Here is a 15,609-nt window from a genome sequence, read left to right as displayed (position 1 = left end):
TGAGAAGTGAGCTCCGTACCTCTCCTCCCACACAGGAATACGTTTTGTCCCACACGGAGATGCCGGGGACACTCCAAGCTGCTGATGCCACCATAAAAAAACTGGAAGACTTCATGAGCACCATGGATGCCAACGGAGAGCGGATCCGCGGGCTACTGGAGGCTGGGCGCCAGCTGGTGTCTGAAGGCAACATCCATGCCGAGAAGATCCAGGAGAAGGCTGACTCCATCGAGAGGAGGTATGGTAAAGACAGTGGGTAGATGAGAGGCCCAAGGGGGAAGTGAGCGAAAACAGCATGGCCTGTTTCATTGAGGAAGAAGCTGGAGAACGCAGCACAGGCAGACAGATGGTGGTGGGGGCTGACAAACAGTAGAGGAGGAAGAGCTAAGCGGTTGGAGAGAGACTAAGCCAGGAGCTGGGAAGCCCTGCCTCCCCCACACCAGGGGAGACGAAGGCCACTGGAGTCGCTGGATGCTGGACATCAGGATCCCTGGCTTGTCTTGCAGTGCTCCCGGAAGGCATTGTCCCCATAACAAGAGGACTGAAGGCTTCTAGGTTAGTTAGAGGGCCATAACCCTTTGACAGCAAGTTCAAGGGTCTCACAAGAGACTGTCATTACAGACACAAGAAGAATCAAGAAGCCGTGCAGCAGCTCTTGGGCCGTCTTCGGGACAACCGAGAGCAGCAGCATTTCCTACAAGACTGTCACGAGGTGAGGCTCTTGGTACCCCCATGTCCCCTCCGACATTCCCTAGCCATCCCTTTGATAAAACGCCCTGGCTCTCTGAGCCTAGAGTAAGTCCATTGCGGTATCACCTGAATAAGCCACCTGCATGGCTTCTCCCCACATCCACCACTTCTCCCAGCTCACCTCGCCCCCTTATGCTCCACTCCATCTGAAATGTGCTCTGCCCTTCTCCACCCCTGCTCTACGCTTGGTCCAGCTGAAGCTCTGGATTGATGAGAAGATGCTGACAGCCCAGGACGTGTCCTACGATGAGGCCCGCAACCTGCACACCAAGTGGCAGAAGCACCAGGCGTTCATGGCTGAGCTGGCCGCCAACAAAGACTGGCTGGACAAGGTAGACAAGGTGAGTGGTGTGACAACAGCAGCAGGAAGAGAGCCCTGGGGCCTCGTCTGGACAGGATCATGGCCACAGTACAGGGAGGGATCCTGGCTTTAGTCTGTGGTTCCTTCAGGGTTACAGGTCACGGGGCCTCTGGTGCCAAACCTCCAAGGTGGAGGGTTACGTTCTGGGGAACAAAGGTCTTCGGTCCATGAGACAGTGACTCCAGAACTGTGGGAAAGTACAAATTAGTAGTACGGGAGCCAAACTGCAGCCTTGGGTCAACACCGTAACTATCCCTGAGTCCGGAGGAGGATGACGTTCTTCAGCAGGGGTCAGCAAACTTCTGCAAAGGGCCAGATGGTAAATATTTTCAGCTTTGCGGGCCACACGGTTTCTGCTACGTGCCAGTGCGGCACAAAGGCAGCCATAGAGAATACATAAACGATTGGGTATAGCTGCGTTCCAATAAAACTTTATTTATGAAAACAAGTGGTGGGCCACATTGAGCCCACAGAGCACCTTTTTGCCAACCCTTGCTTTTGAGTCTTATTCTTCCTGGTACTTGGTACTTGGTGCCACTTCCTCAAGAGCTGAGCACAGATAAAACTTTATTTCAACTCAGCAAGCATTCCTGGGCAACAATATGTGTGCTCAGCACTCTGCTAGGTACTGCAAGGTATATAAAAAGATACTTTCCTTCCCTCAAGGGCATGATGGTTGGGGAGAGGAGGAGACCAGTGTATGCCCAGTGTTTCCGTTTATTCAGCAAATATTACTATTTGCTGCTACTATATGCAAAAGCATTATATTAGGCACTGAGAAGGGTACATAGGCAGTTCCATTGTAGGCTCCACCCTTGAAGAATGACACTATAGCCAGGCTATGAGATGTATACACAAATACCTAAATTAAATCCAGAGCAGAATACAGCAAATGCAGTGAGAGAGGGCCTGATAAAGCCTAGGCCCTCTGTGTGTGCCCGTAAAGCTATGTACCAATAAAGCTTTGTTTACAAGGAGAGAAGAGGCACAGGAATCCTAGAGGCTGGAGCCTCCAGGGCAGTGCATGAAGGATGAGTAGAATTTGGACAAGCAGAGACACTGGAGGAAAAATGTTTCTGGGCAGAGAAAACCATGCAAACAGGAAGCCCAAGATGCATAAGTGGGGTACCTATATGGGAGCAAGGGGGTAAGTCAGACTGGCAGGAACGTAGAATGTGTGAAGGGGCCCCATGGAAGAAAAGGTAGGAAAAGCCTGCTAGGCCAAGTCATGAGAAGCCTCGAACACCACGTAAGGACTGTGCATCGAAGTGTGGATTGTGCTGAAGGTTTGTGAAGTTGCCCAAGCAGTGCTAGACGCTGACACTCATCCTGGCAGCCATGCACAAAGTGGCTTCAAGGCAGTGTCTTGGCCTGTGTTCTTCTAGAAGCAGACCCTGAAATGAGGTTTCCAGTGCAGACCACTTTATGACAGATGACCACCGAGAACACCAGTGGGGGCGTGGGGTGATGGGATGGAAAAGGAAAGGCATTTGATAACGGGCCCACGCTGCCATGCCAGTCACCCCAGTGGGCCACTGGTGCTCAGTACTAATGGGGCACCATGGGAACATGGGAGACAGTGTAGAACATGCATCCACATAATCCCAGCCAAAGAACAAGGATGCTGAGTCTTTGTCCACCGGCTCCCTGTCTGTCCCTGGTTGCAGGCTGCTTCCTTGGGCAGTAACTCCTGGGCACTTCCGGTCTGCCTTGCATGCAGGTCAGGAGACCATGCTTCCCTCACCTCCCCAGCCACGAAAGTCCTCAAGCAGAAAGGCTGGGAGTGGGGAGAGCAGGTGGGACTTCGGTGTACATAACTCAGGGAAAGGGTGGCTTGCTGCGAAACAGGAGAAGATGGCAAATATACAAGACCATGTGTGGCATAACCCCAGAAGCCACTAGCATGAGGGAGCCCAGAGTAGGAAAGGTCTCCATGGCTTCTTAGTTGAAATGAGATTTGAGCCAGACCTTGAACAAGTAGGGTGCAACCCAGCAGTGGGGGGTGGAGGGGCTAGAAGAGGTCTGAAACCTTGAGAAGAGCATGTTACGGAGAGTATGCAAGAACCTGGAATTATTGCCTTCACTTCAGGTTCCCACTGCCCTTTAGGTCTCTGATCTGTTACCAACCCATAAAGTTCGGCAGTATCTAATTCTTTTTTTTTTTTTTTTTTGGTAATGTTTGTTTATTTTTGAGAGAGAAAGTACAAGCAGGGGAGAGGCAGAGAGAGAGGAGGACAGAGGATCCAGAGCAGGCTCCGCTCTGACAGCAGCAAGCCCGATGTGGGGCTCGAACTCACGAACCATAGGATTGTGACCTGAGCCAAAGTCAGAGGCTCAATGGACTGGTGACAGGCACCCAGCATTATCTAATTCTGACACTGACACCTTCTTTGTCCCACCACCCAGGAAGGGCGGGAGCTGACCCTCGAGAAGCCAGAGCTGAAGGCCCTGGTGTCTGAGAAGCTGGAGGACCTGCACCAGCGCTGGGACAGGCTGGAGAGCACCACCCAGGCCAAGGCCCGTAGCCTCTTCGATGCCAACCGAGCCGAGCTGTTTGCCCAGAGCTGCTCCGCCCTGGAGAGCTGGCTGGAGAGTCTGCAGGCCCAGCTGCACTCTGACGACTACGGCAAGGACCTCACCAGTGTCAACATTCTGCTCAAGAAGCAACAGGTGCTCTGCAGGCCTGTGATGGGGATGGGGAACCGCAGCAGAGAGGAGGAGGGAGTCTGTAGCTCCTGAGATTTGGGAGGTCCTTCTCAGGCCTCACAGACAACATCTGCACCAGTATTTCTCAAAGCAATGTCCATGGGCCACCGTCTCAGAGTCTCTGGGAGCATGTCAGACTGAAGTCAGACTGAAGTCAGAAGATAGAAACCATTCTCTAATTTGAACAATGAAATTTTAGTAAAAAAGAAGTGTCAATTAGTTAAAGGTGGTTAACTACCAAAAGGTAGAAATCGAAAGCAGGGATAAGAAAACATTTTTCTTTTTTTTTTTTTTTAATTTTTTTTTTTTCAACGTTTATTTATTTTTGGGACAGAGAGAGACAGAGCATGAACGGGGGAGGGGCAGAGAGAGAGAGGGAGACACAGAATCGGAAACAGGCTCCAGGCTCTGAGCCATCAGCCCAGAGCCTGACGCGGGGCTCGAACTCACAGACCGCGAGATCGTGACCTGGCTGAAGTCGGAGGCTTAACCGACTGCGCCACCCAGGCGCCCCAAGAAAGCATTTTTCTATAAAGGGCCAGACAGTAACATTTTGGCTGTTGTAGGTCATATGGTCTCTGTCATAAGTATTCAACTCTGTTCTGGTAGGATAAAAGCAGCCACAGGCAATATGTAAAATAATGGGTGTGGCTGTGCGCCAATAAAACTTTATTTACAAAAACAGGCAGGGAGCTGGATTTGCTGATCCCTGCTCTAAATAGCACAGAAATGGCAAATGTAGGGAGCAGCTACTACCTCTAGTGCTGGGGAGGGGTACCCAAGGAGGACTGAGATGCGTCCCCCCTGACCCCACGGCTGTTTCAGACCTCGTTGGAGAGGGCCGGGGCCCAGGGGTAGGTATTGTAGAACTTTGCTGGGGTATCCTGGGACCGGGCCAGTCTAATGCTGGCGGGCCAACACTGGCCAGCAGGAAGTTACCACTGGGATGCCAGCAAAATTTGCTGGAGGGTGGTGAGAGCCGCTGGATTTCCTGCACACCATGGGCAGTTTTGCTATAGGAGCAAGAGAAAAAAAACACACAAGAACCGTAAATTGCACCTTCCCCTCCTTGCATTGTGCTGTGCCTCTGGCGCCCTCTAATGACAAGACCCAGCATTGCACCAGCTGGCAAAGGAGAAAGGTCGACAGGGTTCAGTCCTAACATCTCTCAAAACAGGAAAAGATGTACCTGGAGCTGAGGTGATTTTGGGTCTGAGAGGCAGTAAACTGACAACTGGCCCCGTTATCACATCCCCCCCGCAGGCTCTTATGTATATTAGAGTTTGAGGTCCGCTGAGCTAGGCCATGAGGAGATGCTCTCCCTGGGGTGAACCCCGGGGATAAGAAATCTTGATTGGCCACAGGAAGTGTGGAGTCTCCTCTGAGCTTGAAGGCAGATGTGTGGTGACAACACCTCCTTCCTCCCCGGGCTGCAGATGCTGGAACGGGAGATGGCAGTGCGAGAGAAGGAGGTGGAGGCCATCCAGGCCCAGGCGACAGCGCTGGCCCAGGAGGACCAGGGCGCAGGGGAGGTGGAGAGGACGTCGAGAGCCGTGGAGGAGAAGTTCCGGGCCCTGTGCCAGCCCATGAAGGAGCGCTGCCGGCGCCTGCACGCCTCCCGTGAGCAGCACCAGTTCCACCGGGACGTGGAGGACGAGATTGTGAGTCACTAGAGTCCGGGCTGAGGTAGAGTCGTCATCGTGGCAAATCGCTCCCTGCCATTCGCTTTCTAGTCTCCTTCCTGGATGCTGGGGAGATGCCAGCATCTCTTCCCTTTGGCATGGAAAACGGACTCTCGAGGGACTCTTGGGGATGCCCTCTGGGTCCCTGTGTCCCAGACTCAGAGATGACCATTCCCAGCAGGCACACACCAGGAGCCCTAGCAACCCTCTCCCCAAGTCTCCCCACTGTCCAACCCCAGCTCTCACTTTGCCCTCTGGACCTCCACTGACTGACCCCCTCTTTCTCATCCAGTTGTGGGTGACAGAGCGGCTACCCATGGCTAGCTCCATGGAACATGGCAAGGACCTGCCCAGTGTCCAGCTTCTCATGAAGAAAAACCAGGTGAGGCCAAGGCTAAAGGCAAAAGAAAAGGTCTCAAGGGCCTCCCAGACTTGGAAGTTTGTTTTTTCTTAAAAAAAAAAAAATTGGAGTTTCTCTGGCTCCCCCTCAATCTGTGTGTCATTCTAGACTTCAGTGCTTGGCCTCTCTTCACCAAAGGAGGGTGGGTTCTCTTTGTAGCAGATCAGGTGGACTGAAGGGGTGTTACCATCCCATTCTTAGGTCAGAGGAGGGGGCAAGTGAGGAGGTCTCAGGAAGAAAGAAAGCTGAAAGTAGGGGGCTGGCTGTGGAGCAGGTGGAAGGGGGAATGTGGTGAGGGGCCCCCTCTCAGAGTGTCCTCTTCTACTGCTGTGGACAGACCCTGCAGAAGGAGATACAGGGCCACGAGCCGCGGATCGCGGACCTGACGGAGCGGCAGCGTACTCTGGGAGCAGCAGCGGCAGGCCCAGAGCTGGCTGAGCTACAGGAGATGTGGAAACGCCTGAGCCACGAGCTGGAGCTTCGAGGCAAGCGACTGGAAGAGGCCCTGCGGGCCCAGCAGTTCTACCGCGATGCCGCCGAGGCGGAGGCCTGGATGGGCGAGCAGGAGTTACACATGATGGGCCAGGAGAAAGCCAAGGTGAGAGGCCCAGCCGAGCTCAGGCCGTGTGGCTGCCACTCTCTTCCCCAGCGCCCTACTCCCTGATGCCCACTGTCATTCCCAGGACGAGCTCAGCGCCCAGGCAGAGGTGAAGAAGCATCAGGTACTGGAACAAGCCCTGGCTGACTATGCTCAGACCATCCATCAGCTGGCAGCCAGCAGCCAAGACATGATTGACCACAACCACCCAGAGAGGTGAACACAGCGGGGAACAAGGGGGAGCACGGCTCCTGGGGGAGACAAGAACGGGTTCCAGGGTGGTGCCGGGACTGTGGGGCCTTCTGTGCTACATGTGTACAGAACTATTTAGAAAGCTAGACAGGCAGAGACTTGGCAAGTAGTGGGGGGAGGGGGGGCGGGCAGAAGGGACTGGACTGTATAGGACAGGTAGGGTTCAGAGCCATGTGTCTTAAGTCCTGCCACCCCTGCCCCCACAGCACGCGAATATCCATCCGCCAAGCGCAGGTGGACAAGCTGTACGCCAGCCTGAAGGAGCTGGCGGGAGAGCGGCGGGAGCGCCTGCAGGAGCACCTGCGGCTGTGCCAGCTCCGCCGTGAGCTGGACGACCTGGAGCAGTGGATCCAGGAGCGCGAGGTGGTGGCAGCCTCCCACGAGCTGGGCCAGGACTACGAGCACGTGACTGTGAGTGCAGGGCGGGCACCAGCCCACCAGCCACAGAGCTGCTCTGGGAGGTGCGGAGGACCCCCCGGGAGGCCAGCGCCTCCTTCTGGCAGAGCATCGAGGGGCAGGGGGTGCAAGAGCGGGCTGAGCAGGCACTGCCCTTGGGTACTTAATTTGAAGAACCGTGCAGAAAAGAGGTCATGGGACTGCACGCAGGTGTGGGCAAAAAGGAAATTTCCAATCGTTTTTTCCAACAGAACTCAACAGCACAGGTGACTTCCTCTGCACTGTTTGGGAATTTGGGCCCCCGTTACTGCAGACACATGGACCATAGTTAGGGTATTTTGCCTGACGGCCAAAGGTTCCAAGCACCCCTAATGCTTTTGCTGGAGGCTGGGGGCATCAGTCACATGTGGGGTAAATGGGAACCAGTTGTCCTGCTGAAGAAACCTGTTTTGGCCCTTGTGGCCCATGGGGAGAGTCACTTCTCAGTTTTGGGGCTACAAGTCTCGCCCACTAGACAGGGACTGCATCTACCCGTGTTAAAGCGCTGTCCGCGTAACTGCTTCCTCCTCCAGATGCTCCGAGACAAATTCCGAGAGTTTTCCCGGGACACGAGTACCATCGGTCAGGAGCGTGTGGACAGCGCCAATGCACTGGCCAACGGGCTCATCGCTGGGGGCCATGCCGCCCGGGCCACCGTGGCCGAGTGGAAGGACAGCCTCAATGAGGCCTGGGCGGACCTGCTCGAGCTGCTGGACACGCGGGGTCAGGTGCTGGCAGCGGCGCACGAGCTGCAGCGCTTCCTGCACGGGGCGCGCCAAGCACTGGCGCGTGTGCAGCACAAGCAGCAGCAGCTTCCCGACGGGACCGGCCGGGACCTCAACGCAGCCGAGGCCCTGCAACGCCGCCACTGCGCCTTTGAGCATGACATCCAGGCCCTCAGCGCCCAGGTCTGACCCAAGCATGGTGATTTGGGGGAGCGGGGCGGGGGGGAGGCGGTGCTCAGAGGAGACTTCATGGGAAATGGTGGGGGGTTGGCATCCTCTGGAGGGATGCTTAAGGACAAAGTTAAGAGTGGTTCCAGGGAAACCTCTCTGGCCAGGGTATATCTAGCCACAGCATCCACACCTTTAATGACCAGCCTTCTTGGGGGCCCATGACATTTTCAGATGGTCTCAATGGCTGGATTCTTCATAGCATACTAAAATCTGCCTGTTGGTCCCACCCAGGTCAGAGCTCCAGACCCACACCACAGAAGCATAGATTCTTTCTCCAACCGTTTAAACCCAGTCAACCAATACCCAAGTCCCTTCATGGCTGAAAATCTCATTCTAGCAATCGTTGAGGCCCCTCGTGTCCTGGGCAGGCCTCTGGAAGCTCAATTGGCCAGTGGTCTGTTTAAAAGATTGCCCCCGCCAGACTCCCCAGGCCCCATGTTGAGACCCAGCAGGGCAGGGTATGACAGGGCTTACTCTGGGCACCAGCCTTCATTTTTCCCAGCCGCTACCCCCTGCTCTGCCTCCTGCTTCTCTGGCTGGTAAAATGGATGGGAGATAGAGCACAGAGACCAGGAGCGGAGAGACCCCTGCTCGTTGGAGTCCCCCAGCTCTGCCTCACTCTGAGCGGGGGTCGGGGGGTGCCCACAGGTCCAGCAGGTGCAGGATGATGGCCATCGGCTCCAGAAGGCCTATGCTGGAGACAAGGCTGAGGAGATCGGCCGCCACATGCAGGCTGTGGCTGAGGCCTGGACCCAGCTTCAGGGAAGCTCTGCCGCCCGCCGCCAGCTGCTCCTGGACACCACGGACAAGTTCCGCTTCTTCAAGGCCGTCCGGGAGCTGATGCTGTGGATGGATGGGGTGAACCTGCAGATGGATGCCCAGGAGCGGCCCCGGTGAGGGCCACGGTGCCCTGCAGCCTCCGAGGGCTGTGGGCTGGGGGCTGAGACAGGGTTGTGGGCAGCGGTAATGTGGTCTCTGTACCCCCAGGGATGTGTCCTCCGCAGATCTGGTCATCAAGAACCACCAGGGCATCAAGGCAGAGATAGAGGCCAGGGCCGACCGCTTCTCCTCTTGCATCGACATGGGGCAGGGGCTGCTTGCCAGGAGCCACTACGCAGCTGAGGAGGTGGGTGAGGTGTGGGTGCAGCCAGGTCATCCTCACAGGGGGAGGCCTCGGTGCTGATCTCTCCTCTGAGTCTTCCTCCTCCCTCTCGTTCTTCCTTCGCAGAACCACCCCCTTCCCCTTGGTGCTGTTCACGATTTCCCCATTCCAACTTGCCCCCAGAACCGTCTGCCTCCTGAAATCAGAAATCTCTAGTTCCCTGTGTGAGTCCTCCAGAGACCCCAGAAAGGTCCTACTGGGTGCTAACTCACATCTCTGCCCCCTAGATCTCAGAGAAGCTGTCTCAGCTGCAGGCACGGCGCCAGGAGACAGCAGACAAGTGGCAGGAGAAAATGGACTGGCTCCAGCTTGGTGAGCTGCCGTGGGCGCCAGGGAACTGGCTGAGGGCACCAGGCCCTGGGAGAAGGGGCTGGGGATCTTGCACCCTGTAGTTTCCAGAGTATGTAAGACCAAGAGGCCTGGGCATGGAATTCAAGGTGCCTGCCCTTGGCACTGCCTGGCTCTGCCCTGCGCTCCTGCCCTGGGGCAGTAGCTCCCTCTGTGTCCCTGTTCTTGAAGCGCTGTGGCAACAGTGCCCTGCTGGTGCTCTGACCTGCTATCTCCTCCTGACCCCCCAACCCCCCAGTTTTGGAGGTGCTCGTATTTGGGAGAGATGCGGGTATGGCGGAGGCCTGGCTGTGCAGCCAAGAGCCGTTGGTGAGAAGCGCTGAGCTGGGCTGCACAGTCGATGAAGTCGAGAGCCTCATCAAGCGTCATGAGGCCTTCCAGAAGTCTGCAGTGGCGTGGGAGGAACGTTTCAGTGCCCTGGAGAAACTCACCGCGGTGAGGAATGCCCTCCCCTCCCACTGCCCCAGACCTGCGCTCTGTCCTGCTTGATGAAGACGTGCCTTCCCTTCCCACTGTACCAGCGTGTCCTGGATGTGAGCCGTGGGTGCCTGTTGTACCATGGCTCCAGGAGCCCTCAGCTCCCCCGTTGCTTCTAATCCCCACCTTCTTTTGAAATTCTACTTTCTATCCTTTCTGTTCCATCAGGCGAGCTGAGGCATCTCAGCTTTCCCCAGTGCCCTCCCTGGTCCTTTTGAGTGCGACCTTCTATGCTCTGACCCCAGAATGTTTTGACAGCTGGAGGAGCAGGAGAAGGAACGGAAAAGAAAGAGGGAGGAGGAGGAACGGAGGAAACAGCCCCCTGCCCCAGAGCCCATAGCCGGTCTGTCTGAAGGGGACCTGGTGGACAGCCAAACAGCTCCCGATGCCACCCGGGATGGGTGAGAGCTGGGACCCTTGGGGACAGAGAACGTGGCTGAGTCTGAGCAACCCAAGGACTTAACACTCTGTCTCACCTTCTGCTGTTCCAGAACCCGCCCCCGGCCGCCAGCATCTGCACAGCAGGCCAGCGTCAACGGAGTCTGCACAGATACAGAGTCCCCTCAGGTGACCCCCACTACCCTGTGCCCCCCCATCAGGATCTTAGCTCCCCATCTTGCATGTCCTCTTACAGCTTTTTGTCCTCATAGCCCCTGTTGGAACAACAGAGACTGGAGCAAGGCAGCTTCCCAGAAGGACCTGTGAGTTTCACCCAGAGGTGTGGGTGTTAATAACGGGAGATGAAGGGAAGAAGAGGGGTGTGAGCCAGGCGGTGGGGATCCTGGGGATAGGATAAGACAGGAGCCCAGAGGAAACAGGCGGCAGGAAGACCAGCTCTTGGACTTCAAGCTTCATGACATTTGGGCTAGATATTTCCCATCTGGTCCTTTGACACTGACACTGTTGTCCATTTTGCCCACAGGGGTCTGGCACAGGGGACGAGGCCAACGGTCCACGGGGGGAGAAGCAGACCCGGACGCGAGGCCCAGCCCCTCCCGTAATGCCCCAGAGCAGGTCATCGGAGCCAGCCCGGGTTGCCACCTTGCCCCCTCGAGGCCCAGAGCTCTCTGCCCAGGAGCAGATGGAAGGGATGCTGTGCCGCAAACAGGAGATGGAGGCCTTTGGCAAGAAGGCTGCCAACAGGTACTGGCCCTGGCCGCACAGCATCAGTGGCTTCTCGGCTCCTGCCTTCTAAAGGGGCTTCCCTGGGCTCAGTCGGTTGAGCGTCCGACTTTGGCCTAGGTCGTGATCTCGTGGTTTGTGGGCTCTGTGCCGACAGCTCAGAGGCTGGAGCCTGATTCAGATTCTGTGTCTCCCTCTCTCTCTGCCCCTGCCCCACTCACGCTCTGTCTCTCTCTCAAAAAATAAACATGAAAAATAAAATAAAATAAATAAAAAGAGGCTTTCCTGGAACCTCTTCCAAATAGACGGGGAAGAGGTATGGTATAGGAGGAGGGTCCTCTGGGAGAGGAAGAGGACCCAAGAGAAGAGCAGGGGCCTCAGGTAATGGTCAGGAGTGTGTAAAGATAAGGGGCCCAAAGACAGGAGTGGCACTGGAAGCCCTCGGACACCCAAGCTAGGGTTCTAGGCCCCATAGAGACCAGTCACCTGTCTCACCTCATCACCTACACCACATCCCTCCCAGGTCATGGCAAAACGTGTACTGCGTCCTGCGGCGTGGGAGCCTTGGCTTTTATAAGGACGCAAAGGCAGCCAGCACGGGAGTGCCATACCACGGAGAAGTGCCTGTCAGCCTGGCCAGGGCCCAGGGCAGCGTCGCCTTTGATTATCGAAAGCGCAAACACGTCTTCAAGTTGGGGTAGGAATGCAAAGTGCCCTCAGGATGGGAGGGGAGTTGGGGGCGATACGAAGTATAGGGGAGCCACGAGCTAGTAGAGGGAATCGAGTCACAGGGCTGGGTGTTTGGAGACAGAGATGTAGGTGAGGGCACGGGAGGGGGTCTGGTTGCACTCAGGGCGCAGGAGCACCAAGATGCGGGCTTGCCTGCTGATGTCAAGCAAAAAATTATCGTGCGTGGGAAATCTGAAGGCGGCCTGCCTCCGGGGACCTCCAGGGGCCTGCCTCTGCCTGCCAGCAAGCAGCCAGTGCAGGAGGCACAGCCTGGGATGCAGGTGAGCTCACCGTGGTCCTCAGCAGCCAAGCAGGAAGGGCCTGCTTTTGCACAGCGCTGGGAAAGTGCAGGATGCGCAGAACGTGCCCTCCAGCCTGCTCTCAGGGTGATCACTGGGACTCCACGAGCGCTGGTGTAGCCGGTCCAGATTCTCAGCTCTGCTCTGAGGCTTCTCTTTCTCCCAACAGCTTGCAGGATGGAAAAGAATATTTATTCCAGGCCAAGGATGAGGTGAGCTTGCCCCTTCTCCCCCCGCGTCTCTATCTCTGGGCCATTCTCAGAACCTTCCAGTTGTAGATTCCCCTTTCTTCCCTCTCCTCTCTTTTTCCTTAAGTGTCTCCCTCTTCGTGAGCAGATAGCTCACAGTGTGCCACCTGGATGTTTGTGAAGGCCACCCAAAAACCTGTTTCCCGTCTTAAAGGGGCCATTTTCTCCAGTGAGACAAAATAGCCCAAACCCTTTCCTGCCTGCTCCTCCTCGGCTTCCCGGCGTCTGCAGGCCACAGCTTCAGCCCGGCTGCCTTGACGCTGACCACCTGTCTTCCCGTGCCCTCCGCAGGCAGAGATGAGCTCATGGCTGCGGGTGGTAAATGCAGCCATTGCGACTGCGTCCTCTGCCTCTGGAGAGCCTGAAGAGCCAGCGGTGCCCAGTGCCGCCCGGGGCATGACTCGGGCCATGACCATGCCCCCGGTATCACCGGTCGGGGCCGAGGGGCCTGTCGTGCTTCGAAGCAAGGACGGCCGAGAACGAGAGAGAGAAAAACGCTTCAGCTTCTTCAAGAAGAGCAAGTAGTTGGGGGCGAGACTCCCAGGCCAGCTTCTTCCCTGTATTCAGGAAACTGCCAGGGACTGTCAACAGGGACCACCCTCTTGTCAGGACAACTGCCTGCTGCTAGGGTCTGTTGCCAAGGTCAACCCATCACCAGGAACTGTTGGGGGGTGGGGGGACAAGTCAGTGTTCCCAAGGGCGATGCTCCTCTTCTGCTATTTAATTCCAGACTGGTGGTGGGACCCAGGCAACCCCCAATTCCACTCCCGCCTCCTGACTTCTTCCCTCTCCCCCAGCCCTATGCCTCTACCCTGACTCCGGTGCGGACAGCCCTGCACCCTCAACATAGGCCATGTGGGGAATGGCTGCCCCTGCCTCAGGTCATTCTCCCACCACGGCTAGGGCATGCCCCTCGGTTCCTTGCCCCTGGGGACCAGCCAGGAACCTCTCAGAGCTGAAGCAGGACCTGGGGGCAAGATTGCCAGATGGCCGAGTCAGAGGTGCCGAAACTCCCCCTTCCCATCCTAATTCGTCCTCTGACTCGAGTGGCTGCCCATCTGCAGCGACGCTCAATGGCTTCCAGGTGTGAGTTGTTCAAGGGCAACCACAGCCTTGAGTCTGGCCAAGGAGGTGATTAAACAGCTCAGCTTGTCTTACTGCTTCTGGGTGTCTTTGCTTTCCCGACCACAAGCCCCCCTGCCTATGCCCACGTTCTTGCCTTTGGCTCTGGTCTCCCGTATGTCAGGTTTCCGCAATGCCCCCAGCCTCCAAACCATCAAAGAACCACATTATCTTGAGAGCTTCCCTACTTTGGTCTCATTTCCCCGTGATAATGACCTCCAGTTTGCTGGGTTGATTAATGGCAAGCCTCAGTTTTAGACCAAAGAAGTTCACCATGGGTCAGGATGTTAACAAGCACTGTTAATGTTAAAGGCAGTGAAAAACTAATTCCCCGGTGCACAACTTTCTTTACTCATGACTCTCTCAACTATTTTCAAAAAGGAAAGACTGTACTGCCACAAGCAAGTCTCAGCCACTGCTCAGCCCAGCAGTGGAGAGTGGAGCACAGAGGGGGTGGTTATGGACCCCGTCTTCCCTCCCGAATGGAGAGGATCAAGGGAGTTCAGACAGGGGTCAGATAAGTGGCAAATTCCACTGACGGATAGGATGACATCACCCTGGGAAGCCACGAGGTACATGCAAAGTGTGTAAATACACACACATACAACAGAATATATTCTAGATCTGGTGAAGTATTAAAAAAAAACAAAACAGACAAACAAACAAAAAAACCCACCAGGTAGCTTTCTCCTTTGTCTTTGGCTTGGCAATTGGAAGTTTCAGGCAATAGTATTGCCTTGGTGACCTCCTACAGGAAAAGCTGTGTTCTTTCATTTTTTCCCCATAAATACACAACCATTTCTTTTGGGGGCTCAGAGAAGATCTTTCCAGAGAAGCAGCCCTATCTTTAATTTTTAAAAATTTTAACTTCCAGTATAGTCAACATACAGTGTTATGTTAGTTTCAGGTATACACTCTAGTGATTCAACAATTCCCTACATCACCCAGTGCTCATCACGACAAATGCATTCCTTAATCCTCATCACCTGTTTCACCCATTCCCCCTCCCCCGCCCCCTCCTGTAAGCAGCTCTATATTTAGCATAATTGGCCAAGGGCCCTGGCTCAGTAGACCCCTGACCATCATCAGCCACGACAGAGAGTCGGCTGTGTGCAGGCCCAGGACTAGCACAACACAGCCCCAGAATGGTCTCCAGACATGAGATCTGGTAGCCCAGATAGCTCACAGAATAATTCTCCCTTTCTCATAAGAAAAGCAGATTCAGAACCATCCTACGGTAAACATGTTGGATGAATGTAACTGAACAATCTGTCGTGGGACTATACATCAGTACAACCTTCTCTTGTTCTTCGGGTACAACTGTAAAATCTCCACTGTATGAAGGAAGAGAAAGTCATACACTGTCGAGCCCTCAGGGAATCAGGGTATTTACACTCCAACATGGCAAGCCTGGGAGTTAAGAGGGAGAGCGATAATGGGAAATTTTAGAAGGAAATGTATATAGGAGTGAGAAATTAATGAAGAAACGATCGTTTTAACATGTGAAATGTGAATGTCAGTAGGGCAGCTAAGTACAGCAGTCTTGCAGGATGCAGTCACTGCGAAAGGAGAAGTAATGGAGATGTGGTTTGAGCATCATCTAGGGGGCAGCTGAAGCCGCCTGAGGACATGACTCCTTAAGAACAGGACATAGAAGAGGATTAGCATAAGGTCAGGGAGTAAGTCTTAAGAGATCGCTTTGGATATGAGTGCAAGAAAAGAAAAGCTCCAGAAAGAGAATGAAATGGAGAGTGGGGGACACAAGACAGGTTGAAGCACAAAATGCAGTAAGTGCAGGCACCACAAGTCATGGGGAAATATGGGCAGATAAAAACGGATTGAGAAAAATGTATTTGTCATCTTACTGAACATCACCTCTAAGGATGAACTCTAGATCTGGGCTGTCCAAGACAGTAGCCACGAGCCACGTGTAGCTACCCAGCACTTGAAATGTGGCTAGTC

At 55.1% G+C, this 15,609-nt stretch overlaps 1 protein-coding gene across 5 annotated transcripts in view; it reads left to right on the top strand.

Annotated features, from left to right (window-relative positions):
• The window catches only part of SPTBN2 (spectrin beta, non-erythrocytic 2), a 53,089-nt gene extending 39,410 nt beyond the window's left edge, over window positions 1-13,679 (top strand). For all 5 annotated transcript variants that reach the window (XM_045039583.1, XM_011287044.4, XM_023240087.2 and 2 more), the window contains 21 exons: window positions 36-238; window positions 622-712; window positions 945-1,091; window positions 3,518-3,781; window positions 5,254-5,478; window positions 5,792-5,881; window positions 6,237-6,497; window positions 6,583-6,713; window positions 6,956-7,160; window positions 7,718-8,092; window positions 8,789-9,033; window positions 9,128-9,266; window positions 9,530-9,614; window positions 9,889-10,085; window positions 10,386-10,528; window positions 10,619-10,694; window positions 10,778-10,828; window positions 11,050-11,270; window positions 11,773-11,946; window positions 12,447-12,489; window positions 12,817-13,679. In XM_045039583.1, coding sequence (XP_044895518.1) covers window positions 36-238; window positions 622-712; window positions 945-1,091; window positions 3,518-3,781; window positions 5,254-5,478; window positions 5,792-5,881; window positions 6,237-6,497; window positions 6,583-6,713; window positions 6,956-7,160; window positions 7,718-8,092; window positions 8,789-9,033; window positions 9,128-9,266; window positions 9,530-9,614; window positions 9,889-10,085; window positions 10,386-10,528; window positions 10,619-10,694; window positions 10,778-10,828; window positions 11,050-11,270; window positions 11,773-11,946; window positions 12,447-12,489; window positions 12,817-13,050 — 3,600 coding nt within the window. In that variant the 3' untranslated portion in view covers window positions 13,051-13,679. The remainder of the gene's footprint in view (window positions 1-35; window positions 239-621; window positions 713-944; window positions 1,092-3,517; window positions 3,782-5,253; window positions 5,479-5,791; window positions 5,882-6,236; window positions 6,498-6,582; window positions 6,714-6,955; window positions 7,161-7,717; window positions 8,093-8,788; window positions 9,034-9,127; window positions 9,267-9,529; window positions 9,615-9,888; window positions 10,086-10,385; window positions 10,529-10,618; window positions 10,695-10,777; window positions 10,829-11,049; window positions 11,271-11,772; window positions 11,947-12,446; window positions 12,490-12,816) is intronic.
• The last annotated feature ends 1,930 nt before the right edge of the window (window positions 13,680-15,609 follow it).

This window comes from Felis catus, chromosome D1 (genome assembly GCF_018350175.1).
Source record: "Felis catus isolate Fca126 chromosome D1, F.catus_Fca126_mat1.0, whole genome shotgun sequence".
In the NCBI taxonomy this organism is placed as follows: Eukaryota; Metazoa; Chordata; class Mammalia; order Carnivora; family Felidae; genus Felis; species Felis catus.
The sequence above is the reverse complement of the archived record's forward strand: the minus strand, read 5'-3'. Positions and strand labels throughout refer to the sequence as shown.